The 18,803-nt window shown below is 41.6% G+C and overlaps 1 protein-coding gene across 1 annotated transcript; it reads left to right on the plus strand.

Moving 5' to 3' along the window:
* Positions 1 to 987: 987 nt before the first annotated feature.
* LOC310875647 (ribonuclease ZC3H12A-like) lies at positions 988 to 10,194 on the plus strand (the record flags this gene model as incomplete). Its single annotated transcript, XM_083788934.1, is given in 7 exon segments — positions 988 to 1,217; positions 5,532 to 5,698; positions 5,701 to 5,716; positions 8,028 to 8,167; positions 9,499 to 9,733; positions 9,812 to 9,912; positions 10,061 to 10,194. Coding segments are annotated over 7 exon segments (1,023 nt in total).
* Between the last annotated feature and the right edge of the window lie 8,609 nt (positions 10,195 to 18,803).

Genomic DNA, 18,803 nt, shown 5'->3' on the forward strand with positions numbered 1-18,803 from the left:
AACGTTGTCATAGCACCCGTTTTAACTGTCAGACGGTGTCCCACACAGAGATCTGTGTATGTGCCTGTGTGAAGACTGGCTGGAAATTGCACAGGTGAAAAGAGTTGGCCTCATTAGGCCCACTGGCAGAGCCTGACCAGAGACTTTTTGTGGTGGTTCTGGAAAACCGTGGGTCCGACTGACTCGATACCGGGCACTGCCGTCCCTGTGGGGGTGTGGAACGCATGTGTCAAATTTGAAGTCGGTGGACCGAACGGTTCTCGAGTTACGTGCATTACAACCGCACACACACACACACACACACACACACGCACGCACGCACACAATTCTCTCTGTCTCTCTAATTAATTAGGAAAATCTGCAGCAGGCAAATGTTGAACAAAATAACACATTCTTCTACATTCTCTAATTGTGTAAGAGTGTAACATGAAAGAGTTAAAGATCTAGTATGGCCTAAATCATGTATATCCAGTATCCACAGTTTAATATTCAAACTTTGTATATATATATATATATATATATCATTGTATATGCTTTCAACAATTTAATTGGATATGTGACCTATAAGGCTATTACAAAGTGTACAAATCAGCCAGCAATGCATGTTCCTTTTGGACTGGACAAGTGCAAGTTAAAACTAGATGGTTACCAGGTTCGATATTAAAAACAAAATCTCCCCCCAATAGCCCTATGTGTCTAAAATACTTTGAAATGGAAGGTGGTTTTGGCAACCCGGTAAACACCCAGAGTGCATCAGTACAGTCCCGCCTTGTCCCGCTTTAATGTGATTGGATGTGTGGTCATACTATGATTGACTGTGTGACGTTGGTGGCAGTGATTGGCTCAACAGGCACGAATATCGAACGTGTTAGCGCGCTCTTTCTTTCTTTCTTTCACTGCCGGCGCTCACCGAGTCACCGCTCACTATCGACAGTCGACATTTAGAGGTGATATTAATAATAGGCTAGCTAGCGTTATAGTCTAGATATGGACGAGGAAAGGGGTCGTGCCAGAAAAAAGACGACCAGGGCTCAGACTCGGCGGTCTCGCTCTCGCAGCAGAAGCCGTTCTACCTCCGTAACATCTCCAACAAACCCGCCCGCCCGGAGAAAGGAGCAATGGCGAACTGCAGGGACAAACCAGGAGACACCTGTCCGTGTCCGGCCACGCTCACAGGCGAACCTCAACGCCACTCCGACTCGCGCTGATGTGTGGAGGTAAATTTGTCTTTCACTAGTGTGTGCTTTTTGCTTCATTGTCCAAAATGTTTTTCTTCCATGATGTGTGCACCTGCCTGCTGTTTCATCATGCGTTAAGATGGGTGCAGGCCGCTTTAGACCGCGTGGTAGAGTCCAGAAACGAAGCCCGACATATTTTTATTTAATATTATGTAAGTGCCGCCGCCGGTCGCTCTATTGGTGCACGGCCGCGGACGCAACAGCAGCAGCCAGCTACTAATTATAACTCACAGCTGCACTATATCGCTCTGATAAACCCACATTAAGGAACAATTAAGTGGACTCACGCTGCATTATAAAACCCAAATCTAACTTTGTTTAGTGTGGTAATATTGCTCCCGCAGTATTTAATTTGTTTTTATTGCTGCGGATCTCCTGAGATGAATTCTTTCAGGAGAGCCGTAGCCTAGGCTACTTAGTACTCGGTGTGTGTGTGTGTGTGTGTGTGTGTACAGCTGCGCTGCATAATAATTAGGAGAGAGAGAGGACGAGAGTTTAGGCGCGGAGCGAGAGAGATAGAATGTAAAACAAAGTCTTTATAGTTTTGGCCAGATTTTAGTGTGCTTGTGTGTGTGGACTGTGGAGGGGTTAGTGTCACGTCACTATGGAGTAGACAGCAGCGCGCTGCGGAAGCAAGTCCAGGTGAAATTCACATCGGAAAATGAATATACGTGAGCCCGCCCGGCCCACGGCCCGTTGGTCAGGGACAGAGACGGCCCGGTAAGGGCCCCGTCTTACAGGTCTCTAGCGCGTGGTTCATTTTTCTGGGTGCCTGCCATGCAATGGCAGAAACACAGGTTGAAATCCGCAACACATACTTAATCGTAATTATCAAGACACGAAACGTCTATGGCCGGCCGCACGGTTTACCAAAGCCCCACAATATATACATCGAAACGTGCGGCTCGGCCGGGAATGGTGTGCTTGTGCTTTTCTTTCCGTTTCGGGTTACCGTGCCGACGTAATTCGCAATAAACGACGCGAAAAATGCCCCATGCAAAGTCAATGGGGAAACGCGGGTAAAAACAGAAAACGACACGTTACTTTGGAGCCACATTACTCTGGCATACTGTTACGTAGAAACACGATTTAAACCTCAAACAGCACACGAGGCCATCGACTTTGTCGTGGTTCAGACGGAATTCGAATACGTTGCACGGTTTGCCCGCTGTCGCAGTTCAAAGTGTGTGTGGTCTGAGCAAAAATCTCGACTCGCAGTGTCGCACGGCCAGAGAGAGAGCGGGTCAGAGGGACAAGACATTGTGAAGACTGTAGCGAAATTCTCCGAACAAATCGTCCTCACGGCCAAAATATTAACTTTACACGCATGGGTTTCGGTAATTTTGTAGCCACACTCGTCCTCTTTCACCCAATGTCACAACCACAGCCCAGATTCATACGGTACGTGAACTACAGCCCTGAAAGCGACAGGTGTACCATCATAATGTGTCATACAACTCCATGTTAAATGCATGAATGAGTCAGCAATTTTTTCATCACAAACACAATTTCTTAACTCGCTCTCATAACCACGTTTTTTATCGTACCAATACCACGATCGCACACGGCGTACCTCAATGTCTCGGGTCACTCACAGCGAAAACAAAAATCGCATTTGACGTTTACTTTTTGCGATAGAGCAATTTGTTCGGACATACGTTCTCTCACTGAATCAGTGTGGTTTTAACTTTCAATAGTGTTTGCATTTGCATAGACTAGCCCTAGCCCAGGTGAAATTGATACTTTGTTAATGATTCAAGGTCAAGTTGACCACCTCTCAAACACGCGCACACACGAACGCACATGCACGCACATGCACACATGTGCACGCACACACACACATTGAAAGTCAATGGAGAAAATCGGGGAAACACGTAACTCTGTCATTTCTCGACCGTTTCAGACGCGGGGTGGCTCGCCAGAACCGGGTTGCCCCCCTGAGCGCACACACACACGCACACGCACGCGCACACACACACACAAACCCTGTCTTCCTATTGGCTGGCCTTTACACAGCTCCAACTATTGCTTACAACATGCTACAGCCTCAAATTTTGGTACATGGACGTAGACCATCAAGAGAAACAAGCTGTAATGGCTTAATTGCTTAAGCTCCGCCCCCCTGTATTCCTATTGGCTGGCCTTTACACAGCTATAACTTTTGTTTGCAACATGCTACAGTCTTGAAACTTGCTCCATGCACTTAGACCAAGTTGACCACCACTCGCACACACACACATTGAAAGTCAATGGAGAAAATCGGGGAAACACGTAACTGTCATTTCTCGACCGTTTCAGAAGCAGGGCGGCTCGCCGGAACCGGGCCGCCCCTCTGAACGAAACCAAATGGACCCTTACAGCTCAGACATCTTAGCATTAGCATGTTAGCATGATATCATTAGCATGTTAGCATTAGCATGTTAGCATGTTAGCATTAGCATGTTAGCATGTTAGCATTAGCATGTTAGCATGATAGCATTAGCATGTTAGCATTAGCATGTTAGCATGATAGCATTAGCATGTTAGCGTTAGCATGATATCATGTTAGCATTAGCATGTTAGCATTAGCATGTTAGCATGATAGCATTAGCATGTTAGCATTAGCATGTTAGCATGATATCATTAGCATGTTAGCATTAGCATGTTAGCATGATAGCATTAGCATGTTAGCGTTAGCATGATATCATGTTAGCATTAGCATGTTAGCATGTTAGCATTAGCATGATAGCATTAGCATGTTAGCATTAGCATGTTAGCATGATAGCATTAGCATGTTAGCATGATAGCATTAGCATGTTAGCATTAGCATGTTAACATTAGCATGTTAGCATGATAGCATTAGCATGTTAGCGTTAGCATGATATCATGTTAGCATTAGCATGTTAGCATGTTAGCATTAGCATGTTAGCATGATAGCATTAGCATGTTAGCATTAGCATGTTAGCATTAGCATGTTAGCATTAGCATGTTAGCATGATAGCATTAGCATGATAGCATTAGCATGTTAGCATTAGCATGTTAGCATGTTAGCATTAGAATGTTGGTGGCAACGTAATGCGCAATAAATAAATTGAAAGTCAATGGGGAGACCTGGCTCACATGTAACCATATGGACCCTTCTGAGAGGCTAAATGTCATCAAATGGTGGTCCGTGGCTCAAATGCTGCACAGTCTTGGCGAGCTTCAGGCACCCAGTAAAATTTCTTGAAATTTAATAAAGTAAATAATAATAAAGTTTAGTAGAATCATTTATTTTATTTATCTATACATCTTAAATACATATAGAATCTATAGCATACACATAACCACATCTATCTATACTGGTATAGATAGAACGCAGCAGGTCTAATAGATAGGATATTTAAAAGTGGGCTGTGATCAAAAATAAAAATAAGATGCAATTCATGTGACAGGTAGGCTACATACAGTAGCCTATAGGCTACTATTGTTTCTGTATTCATAATGTTTATATCAATAACTACCACAACAATGATATATCAATTGTTGTAAAGTCAGTTCATTTTGCTCATGCTCAGCTGCCAGTGATTTAAATCCCAATAACATGAGCTGAACAGTTCAGCAACTAACACTAAATGTGCTTTCTGAGTTGCATGGAAGATGGAGAGCTGAAAGCAGGTGTTTTTGTTAAAACGAAACCCTGTATGCAGCCAGTCTGAACCACACAGACTGACACAGAAGCATGGAAGTCGACAACCAGAAAACCAGAGGTTTGGCCTGAACACAGACACTAACAGCTAGGGCATTTTAGTTGACGATTTGGCCTTGAACACTGGAACATAAAATGTTAAAATTTCTGTTTGGCTTTTAGGCTATGTGAACAAAAATTGCATATGGCAAGATATGACGAATAACTTAAATATACAAAGAAATGACTGACAATGACAGGTACCAATAATAAATAAATAATGTACTATGACCAAAATTGCCATTTTCTTTTAAATAATTAGGCTATGCTTTCCCCCCCAAAAAAATTAAATAGTGTAAATACCCGATCTACAAGCTTACAACACCACTGCAATGCGAGGCTTTGTGAGCTTGTAGATCTGCTATTTCCCCTATCTTTAAACATTTATCAACATTTATCAACATGGTAACGATTACGATGATTATGCAAGAATCAGCTTTATTGTCACATCAAAGATTTACAGAAGTAAAACAAAAAGTAGGTGAAATTAGTTTTTGTGCCAATGTTACCCACTTTATTTTATTGCGATTACCTTGAATACTTGCAATCAGGTGATAATATAATAATTGTGACAGGCTGACTAACAGGGTTCTCGGGGAGCTGGTCCAGGCTGGTGTCAGCCCAGAAGAGAAGGAGGTGCCGGTCACCATCATGTCGCTGCCGTTGTCCAGGAGCCGGGAGGAGCATTCCATGTCTCTCAGCAGAGAAGAGGCCGGTGTGGATGGGGACGCTCTGAGACCCATCGTCATTGATGGAGCAATGTGGCTATGAGGTGAGAAAATGTAAACGCTCATTGAACAAACAAACAAATGTGTTTCAATTGTACAACACAGTCATCCAATGAAGTAGCCAATTAGCATTAAAGGTTTTATGACATTCATTTTAATTTCTTTTTCTTTTTCTTTTTTCTTTTAGGTTTTATGACCTCAATTACACCCAAAAAACCTGAACTTTGAACATTCAGTGGATCTTCTGTGGTCTGAAGTTTTCTTTGGGGTTTTTTGGGCCTTTTGAGCTACAATGAAAACAGGCAACACAGTGAAACAGTGACATCTGCTGGCAAATCCCATTGACATATATGGGATTTGCAGTAAGTGATGTCACTTACTGCCGGCAAATCAGAGCACCTGTATGAGCCAGAAAACCCCAGATCACAGAAAATCTACTGAATGTTAAAAGTTCATGTTTTTTGGGTGCAATTGAGATTAGAAAACCTAAAAAAAACAAGAACAATTCCAAAACCTTTTTTTTAATGTCACAATCACTTTAAGAATGTTTTTCTGAACTGACTGTTCTGCTGCCTTATTATTATTACGTATCATTATTAGCCTATTATCCACTGGGCATTACTCTATACTGGTTAACGTCTCAGTTAGCAGATTTATGCTATTACGACTACTACTACTAATGCCTATTATAAACCGATATATATAATGCCGATGTATAAACTCACGTAGAGCTTGTATAAGGATGCTATTTTAGGCAAATGTTTACAAATTTTTCGTCAAATGTTAGCCGTTTATAACATGCTCAGAATAGGGATGCTGAATAGCCTAGGGATATCTGTTGTCATTTAGAATACGGTACATTCTGTCCTTTCCAGCTCTTCATAAATTACATAGTCTGTTGAGAATGCCCTCAGTGAATTAAGCCTTAAGATAACATCTTATATTCCAGTCTCTGCCTGTTCCTCACGTACACTCACCTTCTTTTATACATGCCATACACACACACACACACACACACACACACACACACACACACACACACACACACACACACACACACACACACACACACACACACACACACACACACTCGTCTATAAAACTGTCCCATTTTGTGCACACAACACAGGCACGCCAGGTATGCAAATCTTAACATGCAAATCACAGTTTTCCTCTTTCAGAGAACGGTTGTTTTATAGGTCTGCACAGAATAGAAACAGGCCTGACAACACTTTAATTCATGGCTCCATTCTTCTAAAGTCAGATTTAGACTACATCGTACGACACAAATAGCCTGTCTACAAACTCACAACACGTGTTGTGAGTTTATAGATTGCCTATTTTTGGCGGGTGACAAAGCATACTGTAAATTAGGCAATTAGGTACTATACTACACTATAAAATCAATGATGGGTCCATTTTGGTTTAATTCGTATACTCCCAGAGTTAAATTAACATACCGTAGATGATTTTGCTGTGTAATGTAGGTGGTTTGGCACAATTACATTAGATCTTGAGATATTTATTTAGCTGTTTATTTTTTATTTTGATGCCTGTACCAATTCCAATTAAAGTTCTATAACTTTTCTTATATGTTAAAATTGGCTTAATGGAGCCGAACTCTAGATGTGAGGGCTGCGTAGGGGCAATTTTAACTTAGCAAAACTTGTACCACTGTTTGCTAAATGTAGCTAAATGTAGCAAATTCAATTAGATTTGTAGAAGTGTGTCTGAGACAAGTGGCCCGACTTCGGACTTGTATATTGGGCAGTTTAGGCATTTGCATAGCAAATGTTGCGATATGCTGTGGGAATACTGTAAGTGCTGCTACTGTACATCTTTGTTCACACAACTACCTTTTTAATGTAACTTGTTGCCATGAAAGCGGAATGTGTCATTGCCGTCTACTACTACAGCATTGAATGAAATTAACAGGTACTAAACTCAACTCAACTCCAATTGTATTTATATAGCACATTTAACATGACCAGGTCAACCAAGTGCTGTACATGCTTTAAAAAAAATAGCAGATCTACAAGCTCATAGCGCGGCACCGAGTGCCGCGCTACAAGCTTGTAGGTCTGCTATTTTTGAAAAATCGAAGAACGACTGACATAGAAACATAGCTTTTTCAGAAAACTGTCAGGATGTAGAAGACATTTTTAGAATCTGATCTCAGGTCAAAATGGGTTAAGAAAAGAACAAAAACAGTGCGATATAAAAAGACAGCAACAGGAAATCAATGGTACGGTGAAAGCAAGTTTGCATGTGTGCTTGCAGTAATGAACTACTGTTTCATTTGAAGACCAAACGATTGCTTGCTCATGCTATTTCATTTTTCCTGTGCTTATTCAGCCACGGAAACAAGGAAGTGTTCTCTTGTCTGGGAATCCACTTTGCTGTGAGCTACTTCCTTGAAAGAGGTCACACTGATGTCACTGTGTTTGTGCCATCATGGAGGAAGGAGCACCCCAGACCTGATGTCCCCATCACAGGTAGGATGACGGGAATGTGCTGCCAATTTGTGCCAGTTTGATATGCAGTAGTGGTTCTCAACCTTGTTGTCGTTTGGTCGGGAAGGACCTATAGTCAAACAAAAGGTGAAGACGCAGGGGGATCACTGCCATCAGTTTGACGCTGCAAAGGTGTGTGTGTGTGTGTGTGTGTGTGTGTGTGTGTGTGTGTGTGTGTGTGTGTGTGTGTGTGTGTGTGTGTGTGTGTGTGTGTGTGTGTGTGCGTGCGTGCGTGCGTGCGTGCGTGCGTGCGTGCGTGCGTGCGTGCGTGCGTGCGTGCGTGCGTGCGTGTGTGCGTGCGTGCGTGCGCATGTGTTTACATGTGTTTTAAATGTGCACTGCTGAGCCTGGTCAAAGAGACATTTCTGTTCCTTGTGACAGACAATAATGTTATGTTGAATCTTGAATTAGACACTGATGTAAATACCCCAGAAAGTTTCCCTTTCCAACTGGAATGAACCTTGATCTGTGTACTTACTACTCAAATGTTGCTAACCTGGGACTTTTATTTTATCAGCTATATCATTTCCTGTGTTACTCATATATAACTGCCTGTTCATCTATTAGCAACAGTGGTTGTAAAAGCATGATCATTTCTAGATCCTATGTCCTATTCTGCAGAACCTGTTTGCTTTTGATATCACTGACACTCACTCTATGATTCATTCAGAGAGGAATACATTTCATTGGAGAGGGAACTTATCAAGGCCCTTTTTTCACAACGTTGTCCTCACAATGTCTAATACAATTACCTTTCAGAAAATAGTAGAGGCTATTATATAAAATTGTTGGTTGCTTTTAATTATTCAGTTCATTATTAGTATTTATCTAATTATTTGTCAATTATCAGAATTATTTGTCATTGCCAAGTATTTGTACAAGGCATTTGTCTCAACTATTTACTCAAAGATAAGCAAAATACAATATAAACGATAAACTTTATGCAATATATTGTACACTGTATATAGTATAGACCAGGGTTCCCCAATAAATTTTCCTCAAGGGCCATATTTTGACTACGGTACCAGGCTGGGGGCCGAGTCGGCACGCGCGAGGTCGAGGTCTTGCCCTGAAATTAATGTTCAGGGCAAGACCCCATTTGAAAAGGACCCCCAGTTTGACATGCAGAGGCTACTGACCCCAATTTAATGCCATTTATATCTAGGACCCCCCCCCCCCCCCCCCAAAAAAACCGCGGGCCGCTAATTGGGGAACCCTGGTTTAGATCAACATAGCCAGAAATAAATATAAATTCTTGTTTCAGTGATAAATCTGACATCTACCCTATCTTTTTCATAAAACGTTCTGCGAAGACCAACACATTCTGTGGGACCTTGAGAGGAAGAAATGTCTGGTATTTACACCTTCGCGCCGCATCGCTGGCAAACGGGTGATCTGCTATGATGACCGCTTCATTGTCAAGCTGGCATACGAATCTGACGGCATCGTTGTGTCCAACGACACGTACCGTGATCTCCAAGGAGAGAACCCGGAGTGGAAGCGGTTCATAGAGGAGAGGCTGCTCATGTACTCCTTTGTTAATGACAAGTAAATCATCTTCTGTCACTCACTATACTTGCTTCTTGGAAGTATTAGGCAGATACCTAACGTGAATCTCATCTGCAGGTTTATGCCTCCCGATGACCCTCTAGGTCGCCATGGACCAACTTTGGACAACTTCCTGAGAAAGGTCCCAAGGACACCCAAGAAGCAGCTGTGTCCTTATGGTGAGGCCACTTCCATTATAATAATATGATTTTTCAATATCTGGTCTCAATCTGTATAATATAATATAAACTTTTGTGTGCATTTTGTATTGATATATGAAAAAAATAAACAGCACTATAATAATCTCATAAATCTATCCTCATTCAGGGAAGAAATGCACTTATGGAATTAAATGTAAATTCCACCATCCAGACCGTGCTAACCATTCCCATTGCTCTCTCGCCGATGAGCTTCGTGAGCCAGTCATCTGGCAGTCATCTGCTCCTCTCTGTATCAGCTGAGCTGATCGAGTGTAGGCTACTGTGCTGTGTGCTCCTACACCGGCCTCTACAATAATAACAACCACAGCGTTTCTGTAGCCTACAACTGTTTCTGTGAGTAAATTAAATTCCACAACACACCATCCATCCATCCATCAACATACTATTGATTGATTAATTTCAGCCGCGGGTTTTGTTTGCGTATTAAAAGAGGCTTTGATTGATTGTTTGGTGTGTTTGTAAACGTGCTCTTAAGAGTCGACTCTGCTGCTTCAGATTTGCTGTTGCAACGAATGAATATCGATTCACTTGTTCTATCATTATCAAACCGGTTGCCGCAAAATGTTAAGTCGCCCTTCGGAGTCTTTGTGCAAAGTATTAGACCATATTTTCCCAATAAGAGAGGTGTTTTAATCACGTCTGTGTCGGAATCTCTCGGACGTTCTCAATGGACGGCGGTGACTCGAGGGGGCGCGTCCGGTGAAACCCGGAATTAAACGCGTTGTAAACTAGGAGGTAAATACGTCGTTCAAACACAAACGGGATTAAAACGCATATATATTAAATAATATGGAATAATACATTTCACAAAGACTCCGACGGGTGAGTTAACATTTTGGGAAACCGATTAATCACATATATGAATATGATAATGTTTTTGTACAGCAACGGGCTGTACTGGTGACGGTGCACTATTAAAGCACTGGCGGAGTGTCATATCACCAATGCTAGCCGCGGGTTAGAGCACTAGCATTTCGTTTTGGGTTTGATATTGAGTAGAAACTCAGCGTTATTAGTTTGTTTGTTTTGAACACATTCTGATGTTCTATCCTGCGTTTTTTGTGTGTGAAGTGAACCGCTGCCGGTTTGAAGTATTAACAGTTTGCAGAATTACAGTACATTTCAAGCACAACTCTATACAAAAACTTAACTGACGACCCAAGCATTACACTTGTTTACAAGAGGGTCCAGCTTGTTCAATTCATCAAAACATTTGGAGACATGCACTTCTATATAGCCAAAGAACGGAACAGGAATTCATCAGCCTTGTGTATGAACACAAGGCTGCTGTACTTTATACCTCATAGGCTACTAAGCATTTTAAAGTACGGTGCCCCTTTTGGCACCCTCTGTTACCTTTGCTGAATTTTGGACGGTGGTAGCCTATAGGGTCCCTCGTAGCTTATTCCACTCTCCATAGGACGCAGATTTACCTACTCTCTGTTCATGGAGACCGGCGCCGTCGCTTGATGTTTCTGAGAGGAGCAGCGACTCTTTTTTTTTAAATACTTAAACGGCAACTCCAATTAGTGCTATTTCGCACACGTTTCTGTTGTCTCCTATAGCTGTGTTGAAACATCTCACCAAGTGAAGGCCCAGGTCTCCGTGAACAGAGAGTAGGTAAATATGTGTCCTATGGAGAGTGGAATAAGCTATGAGGGACCCTAGGCTACCGCCGTCCAAAATTCAGAAAAGTTAACCGAGGGTGCCGAAAGGGGCTAGGTATGAGGTATGAAGTACAGCAGCCTTGTGGTCAAACTGTTCATACAACAGAAAGATTGGGTATTGGGTAAGACTGACGTTATGTATCTTTCATGACCTTTCACTGCTTCATCTCAACCATTACTCTGGCTCTGGTCTCAGCGAATACCGGACTACTCGCCTCGGCGAGTGGACTTCACCTTTGGCGAGTGGCCTTCCCCTTTGATCGAGAAGTCTTCACTTTCCAGGGCGGGTTCTCCGAGAGAACTCGTCCCCTTCTCGCCAAAAGGGGAAGACCACTCGACCCGAAATGAATAACACCCCCCCCCCCCCCCCCAACAACGATGATGATGATGGCTACTGCTAATGACATATTGGCATGTGAGAAATTACAATCCTAAGTAGGCCTAAACAAATTAGGCAATCAATATTAACATCTATGACCAAGTTTGTACATTTAACAGAAAGTACAACATTCCTGAGGCACAGGAAATATACAGATGTTAATTCGGATTAATGAACTAAACCTGACTTAATGAACTGTTTTTACACTTTGCAACCAAATGTAAAATGAATAAATAACGGGGACATAAATTGCGCAAAATACTGTTAAACATGACGGCAGCAGTGTAAGTGTACCCCGGCTGATAAAAGGATGAGCTCTCGCTGATGATTTAGAATGTTTAATTCCAGAAACACCGTAAGAACTATAGGTGGAAAAACACACAAACGGTACACAAATGTTACATATATGGCTTCTGACGAAGACAATTGACAAACCATACAGTAGCAAAGCTGAATACTGTAGGCTACTATATGAAAATCAAAAAGTCACAAATACATTGATAACTACTATTGCTCAGCATGAACTGTTTTTATATCAAATTGACAATCCTTTGAGTGCAAAACATGAATTACTGTATCATGAATTATCTTAATGACAAAACCTTTACATTTTATCCTTTTGAAACAATAATGGAATGTTTGTTATTGTATCTGTACTGTATCATTATAACAATGACAAGCAAGGCTAATATTATTTGTAGGCCTATAACACATTTTCCTTTGGCAAACATGAAATGTACCTTTTAATCTATCAACTGTAAATATGAATTACCTATCTAAACCAAAGTATTTATATAATTATTTATCAACGTTACTGAGGCTTCACAAAAAGGGTTCAAAATAGAAAGGCAGAATCACGTCTTGAAAGATACTATTAACTCGCAACGTAAAAGAGATTGCATACAAAGCAACAAAATAAACGCTAAACTACTCATCTACTTGACCACTTCCTTCCTGTTTCTACAGTATGCATAGGCTAACGAGATGCAAATATGCTCACTCACTGAAATGATCCGTTTGGCACATCACTAACAGTCAACAGTACCTTTGACCAGGGTTGCCACATTGAATGAGAGGGAAACAAGCAACCAGGTCTATGAAAATAAATCTAGAATAAGCAACAATATTGCTGACTGTCAAACATCATTGTCCAATGTTGTTTTAGAGCAGTGGTTCTCAAACATTTTCATGTCATCATGGACCACTAATATTCTAAGAAATGTACAGATAAACAAGTCCAAAGTAGTTTATAATGACTAGACGTGGCAATTTACAATTTAGGCATTTAGCAGACGCTCTTAATCCAGAGCGATTTACATTAAGCAAGAACAAAAAAGCATGGGAATACATCACATAAAAACATTTATCATGAAACATGCGTAAGCTAAGAAATAACAGTGGAATATCTATATAATACATTTATACATATGTAACCTGGCAAATAGGGCACAGGGCACAGGACACAGACATATATTTGGGTTCTTTATTTCCCAAGAAGTTGGTGTTGGTGTATCTTATTGGTGTAAAGAATGCCACAGTTTGGCAAATATGGCATGCAAGCCTGTAACATAAAATAAATCTAAACAAAATACGGTAGTGGCACTATCTAGATAAAACAAAGAGGAAACGTACCACAATGAAATGAGATATTCCATTTCAATGAAACAAACATAAAACTAGAAAAAGTGCCCTTCCGGGCACAGGTCTCCACCAGGTTATCCACAGATCCGTGCAGTTAGAGGTAAAAACACTTTTCGGCCAGTTATAGCGCCACCTTGAGGCTGAGTTGAAATTGTTCATGTGGCATTTCGTCCTCGGCCTAGTGGGAATGTGGGTGCACAATTTCACGGAAATCACGCGATGTGTTCATGATTTGCAGCATTTTGTTTGAAACTGAGCACTCCTGTGAACTTTGGAAGCCAATGTTAACCAATCAGGATGGAGTCTGATAAATCTGAAAGACCCGTTTCGTTGAATGGCTCTAGAGAGACTGTGTACCAATTTGTGTGATGTTTGGACAAAATCTGTAGGTGTACTGTGCAAAAACTTGTTTTGCACAAAGCGGCCTCCTGGTGGCGCTATAACAGGCCGTTCTGGAAAGTTTGGGGCAGAGGTTCATCGTTGGCATCCAGGGAGTGTGTGTGCAAAATATGGCATCGACCGGGTTAACGGTGGCCGAGATTAGCTGTTCACGGACGCACGGACGGACGGACGGACGGACGGACACGCACACGGACGGACGGACGGACGGACACGCGGACGGACGGAGTGCAAAACATACTCTCCCCACATGCCTTCGGCCTGGTGGAGACAATTACATTAATTGTGTGTCTGAGAACAAGCTACGCCGCTACCAGCGAAGGCAAACAAAGGCTACACAGGGGAATCTGGCCCAGTTGTGGAAGGACTTTGAAAGGGACAATCTCGCCATCATGGACATGCTGAAGATTGCTTCTGAAGTGAATGGCCCAGTGTGGAGATGCCTCGGGGTAACTCACTGAAATGGGACAGCACACAGCACTTTCAACAGTGTTTTTTGAGAACTTTTTTCAACTTTTTCACTGAAACAGTGTGTACATGTATGACAACTTTTTGAGATTCTTTTTCAACTTTTTCACTGAAAGTGTTTTTGTACAACTTTTTCACTGAAAGTGTTTTTGTACATATGACAACAACTTTTTGAGAACTTTTTGAGAACTTTTTCACTTTCAACTTTTTCACTTATTACTTTTTTCTATATTTTTTTGTAAAAACTGTTGTTTCTATATTTAAATAAAATACATTACATTTGACCGTACATTTGACTCTTGTGTTATATTCTTGTGAAATATTCAGTAAAGTATTCTGTTGATAAGATATGCATTGCAGACAATATAATACCCAGTTTGAAATGCATTCATTTTAAGACAAATCTAATACAAATTTTCGGACCATTTCTGATTTACCTATACTTTGAACTGGCCTTGTTGGTTGTTTCACTCTCACATCCACGATATGTGGCAACCCTGGTTTGTTTTGGTTTGCGCACGGATGTTATTTTTGTTGCTTTAGCACAGTAGCTAGCAAAGGCTGTAGTTGCTGAAAGTGAAGGAAACACTAGCCAAAAAGTGAAGACTTCTCGCCAAAAGGGGAAGACATCTCGCCCCGGGCCGAATGGTCTTCTGCTTGGGCCGAGTGGACTTGACTTTTTGGCGAGTCGCCAAGACCACTCGCCCGAATGGTCTTGCTATCGTCTCAGCCACTGCAGTGTATTTTTTGACATTCCGTTTCTAAGTTGAATGTTGCCACTACTGTTGGAGCAGCCATAAACTACACGGGTTCACCCCAATGTTCTGGGCATCTTTGTAAAGTTAGTGTTAGTAAAAAGCAAGTAAAAGAGTAACGTTTGAGCAGACTAACATCAGTCACTCTTACCATTCAATGTAGTAGAAGACCTGGCTGCAAGTTTACACAGATATGTCTTCTCCACCTACAGGAAATAAGTTTGCTGCGACCATGAGATCCGTTTCTGAATTAGTCTATATACATTTTCGCAATTTGAAAATGGCCGATCTACCATCTCACAATGTGTCGTACATTTTTCTCAAGTAAATGTTTAATTCCGGCCTTTAACTTGTAACTATTTCTACATTGCAGTATTGATACTTTAACTTAGTAAGAAATATGAGTACTTTTTTCCACCACTGTTTTTTTAACACGTTCTAAATTGTTTTGTCGTGGTCGTGGAACCGCTTGCAGGTGTAGCTGTTGAGTTAAAACTCATGAGTGGAGCATAAACTCAGAAAAGGAGCATGAATCTTCAACAAGACACAAGACACAACAAGACAACTACATCTCCCAGAGTGCATCAGCTGCAAGATGGCTGCTGGTGCTCGTTTGGGTGATTGAACACCTGTTAAAGGCTGGTGGTGCTGACTCTCTCACAAAAAACAAACAAGCAAGCTGAAGTCTACCCAGGAGCTCTACCCCAAAGACGCCAATGGTCTGTTATATTTATTCAACTGCTTTTCTACTTCAGCTTAATGTGGTTAAATTCAGGCTAATTGTGTGTTTAGTTCTACTTATTCTACTTACTTGCTTATTCTACTTATTCTACTTACTTGCTTATTCTACTTATTCTACTTACTTACTTATTCTACTTATTCTATTCTATTATATCTTTACAAAATAAGACCAAGAGAGAAATGTTAAAATGATTTAAGAATTTGAAGGCCTACTAAAAATGTGGACAATTCATGTTGGGTTTAAAATGCCTTGTGCAATTAGAGCTGATCTACAAGCTTAAATTTCAGCTATTTTCTTCTTCACTTATTCAATTTGAAATACTAAATGTTTACTTAGCTTGAGTCATTTGTTAAGGGTTACAGTTCAGAAGTGTTTAATTGAAAATGACTTTGGCAATTTGGGTTGAAATGTTGACTTTATGAGTTAATTTAAGACTGTTAAAATGTCGACTTTAGAGTTAGTTTAAGACTTTACATTTTGGCATTCTTTGTGTGAACACTATATTTAAACCACTTTGTCTAAAAGACGGTTTTGATTATTTAAAATATATATATTTAATGTTTAAAAAGAGAACTTATTGTTTGAAAATATGTTTATTGTTTGCATTGTTGTTAAAACCTGTTTCTTTGTTTTCAAAGGTTTTCAACCTTATTGATGAAACCAACTCGCAAGTCCCTGTATGAGATGGCCAACGAGCGGGCCCGGCAGCAGCTGGAGGTCGGAAACCATTTCTCAGATTCCTCGGAATGGGATGATGAGGAGGAGGAAGAGGAACTCCAGCCCCTGCTGCCCCTGTCGGCCCAGCCACCCCCACCAGCACCGCCCCTGATGGCCCCGCCAACCTCCACCAGCCCTGCCGCCCCCCACGCTTCCCCATAGGGAGATCTCGATTTAAAAAAAGGACTGAATTGAATAGCCTTTTGTAAAAAATACTGTTGTTTCTATGCACTTCATGTGTAATGTTTTGTTATTTAATTGTTTGTTTGTTTTAATATACAGTGTTGTTTTTTTGCGCTTTATTTGTTATGTTTTTTTATTTACTTGGTTGTGTATTTTAATATACAGTGTGTGTGTTTGTATTTGTAAAAAATACAGTGTTGTTTTGACTCTGAAAACTTTGAATTCTGACTCGTCATTCCACAAAAAAGGTGCATAACCGGTAGACAGAGCTTGTAGATCTTCTTTTTCTGTAGGTTCAATGCTTGTTTTAACACATCAAATGCTGGAAACGTATCCATACGCCAGGGGTATTCAACTAGATTAGGTCGGGGGCCACAACTGTAGAATGATTGTGTGTGGAGGGCCGCAAGCGTGCGCGCGAAGCGCGGATTTTTTTGGATTCTACAAATGTATTTTGTGTTTAAACACAAAGATCTATGTAGGCCAGGGGTCCTCAACTAGAAATGCTGAAGGTCCACAAATAATAAGTAGTATAAATAAGTTTTGAATAAGACCATGGTCCAGTCTCATGCGCGCGCAAATACAATTGCGGGTCGCGGGCCCCATGGGGTGGGGCTTCCCCCCTCGCCCCCCACCCCTAGAAACAACTATGGCTGATTACTGTCATTATGATAATCTAGCACTTTATATATCGCGCACATCATACCTGTAACTTTCTCTCTTAAAAAAAAAAAAAGCTTTTTTTTGGAGTTGAGTCCTTTACTGTCATTTGGAGTGGAAGTGGGGTTTGACTTAACAGTAGCACCATATCGTCATCTCAGCATGGCCTCCTCCACCTCCACCCCGTTCACCTCCAGCGGCCGCTCTTCGCGCTCCGCTCCCCGGTCCTCCGGTGGCCGTGCGTCCTCCCATTTCTACATTTTTGTGGCATAGTAGCGAAATTAATTTAACCCAATTGTTTCAGTCAAATCTGGGTTGAACGTGATTTGTGGAACTCAATGAGGTGTAGTGTTGTGTATCTTGTAGACCAGGCCCATTGGAAGTTACAGTACTCTGTCCTCTACACTAAAGGCCTATTCATAACTCCAGTATATAGTTATAAGGTGACCACTGAAAACTACAACATGACGTCACGCCAACTCGCTGCTCACCCGAAAACATCTTTCTTGTTTACCGTTTCAGTGGTCACCTTATCACCTAAAATGGAGTATGAATAGGCCATCTTGACCTATCAAAATGAGCAGGTGTGAGTTTTATATTAGTAGTGAGGCCAAGCAGTAGCATGGAGTGAGTGTTTTTTTGCATGTCAGGTCGGCCATGGTGCTGCTCCTCGATGAGAATGAGGAGTCCAAGACCCGGGAGCTGAGCACCGTGCGGCGGCTCTACGAGACCGAGCTGGCCGACGCTCGCAAGTCCCTGTATGAGATGGCCAACGAGCGGGCCCGGCAGCAGCTGGAGGTCGGAAACCATTTCTCAGATTCCTCGGAATGGGATGATGAGGAGGAGGAAGAGGAACTCCAGCCCCTGCTGCCCCTGTCGGCCCAGCCACCCCCACCAGCACCGCCCCTGATGGCCCCGCCAACCTCCACCAGCCCTGCCGCCCCCCACGCTTCCCCATAGGGAGATCTCGATTTAAAAAAAGGACTGAATTGAATAGCCTTTTGTAAAAAATACTGTTGTTTCTATGCACTTTATGTGTAATGTTTTGTTATTTAATTGTTTGTTTGTTTTAATATACAGTGTTGTTTTTTTGCGCTTTATTTGTTATGTTTTTTTATTTACTTGGTTGTGTATTTTAATATACAGTGTGTGTGTTTGTATTTGTAAAAAATACAGTGTTGTTTTGACTCTGAAAACTTTGAATTCTGACTCGTCATTCCACAAAAAAGGTGCATAAC

This window comes from Protomyctophum parallelum, assembly GCF_964188405.1.
Source record: "Protomyctophum parallelum genome assembly, chromosome: 18".
Taxonomy (NCBI): domain Eukaryota; kingdom Metazoa; phylum Chordata; class Actinopteri; order Myctophiformes; family Myctophidae; genus Protomyctophum; species Protomyctophum parallelum.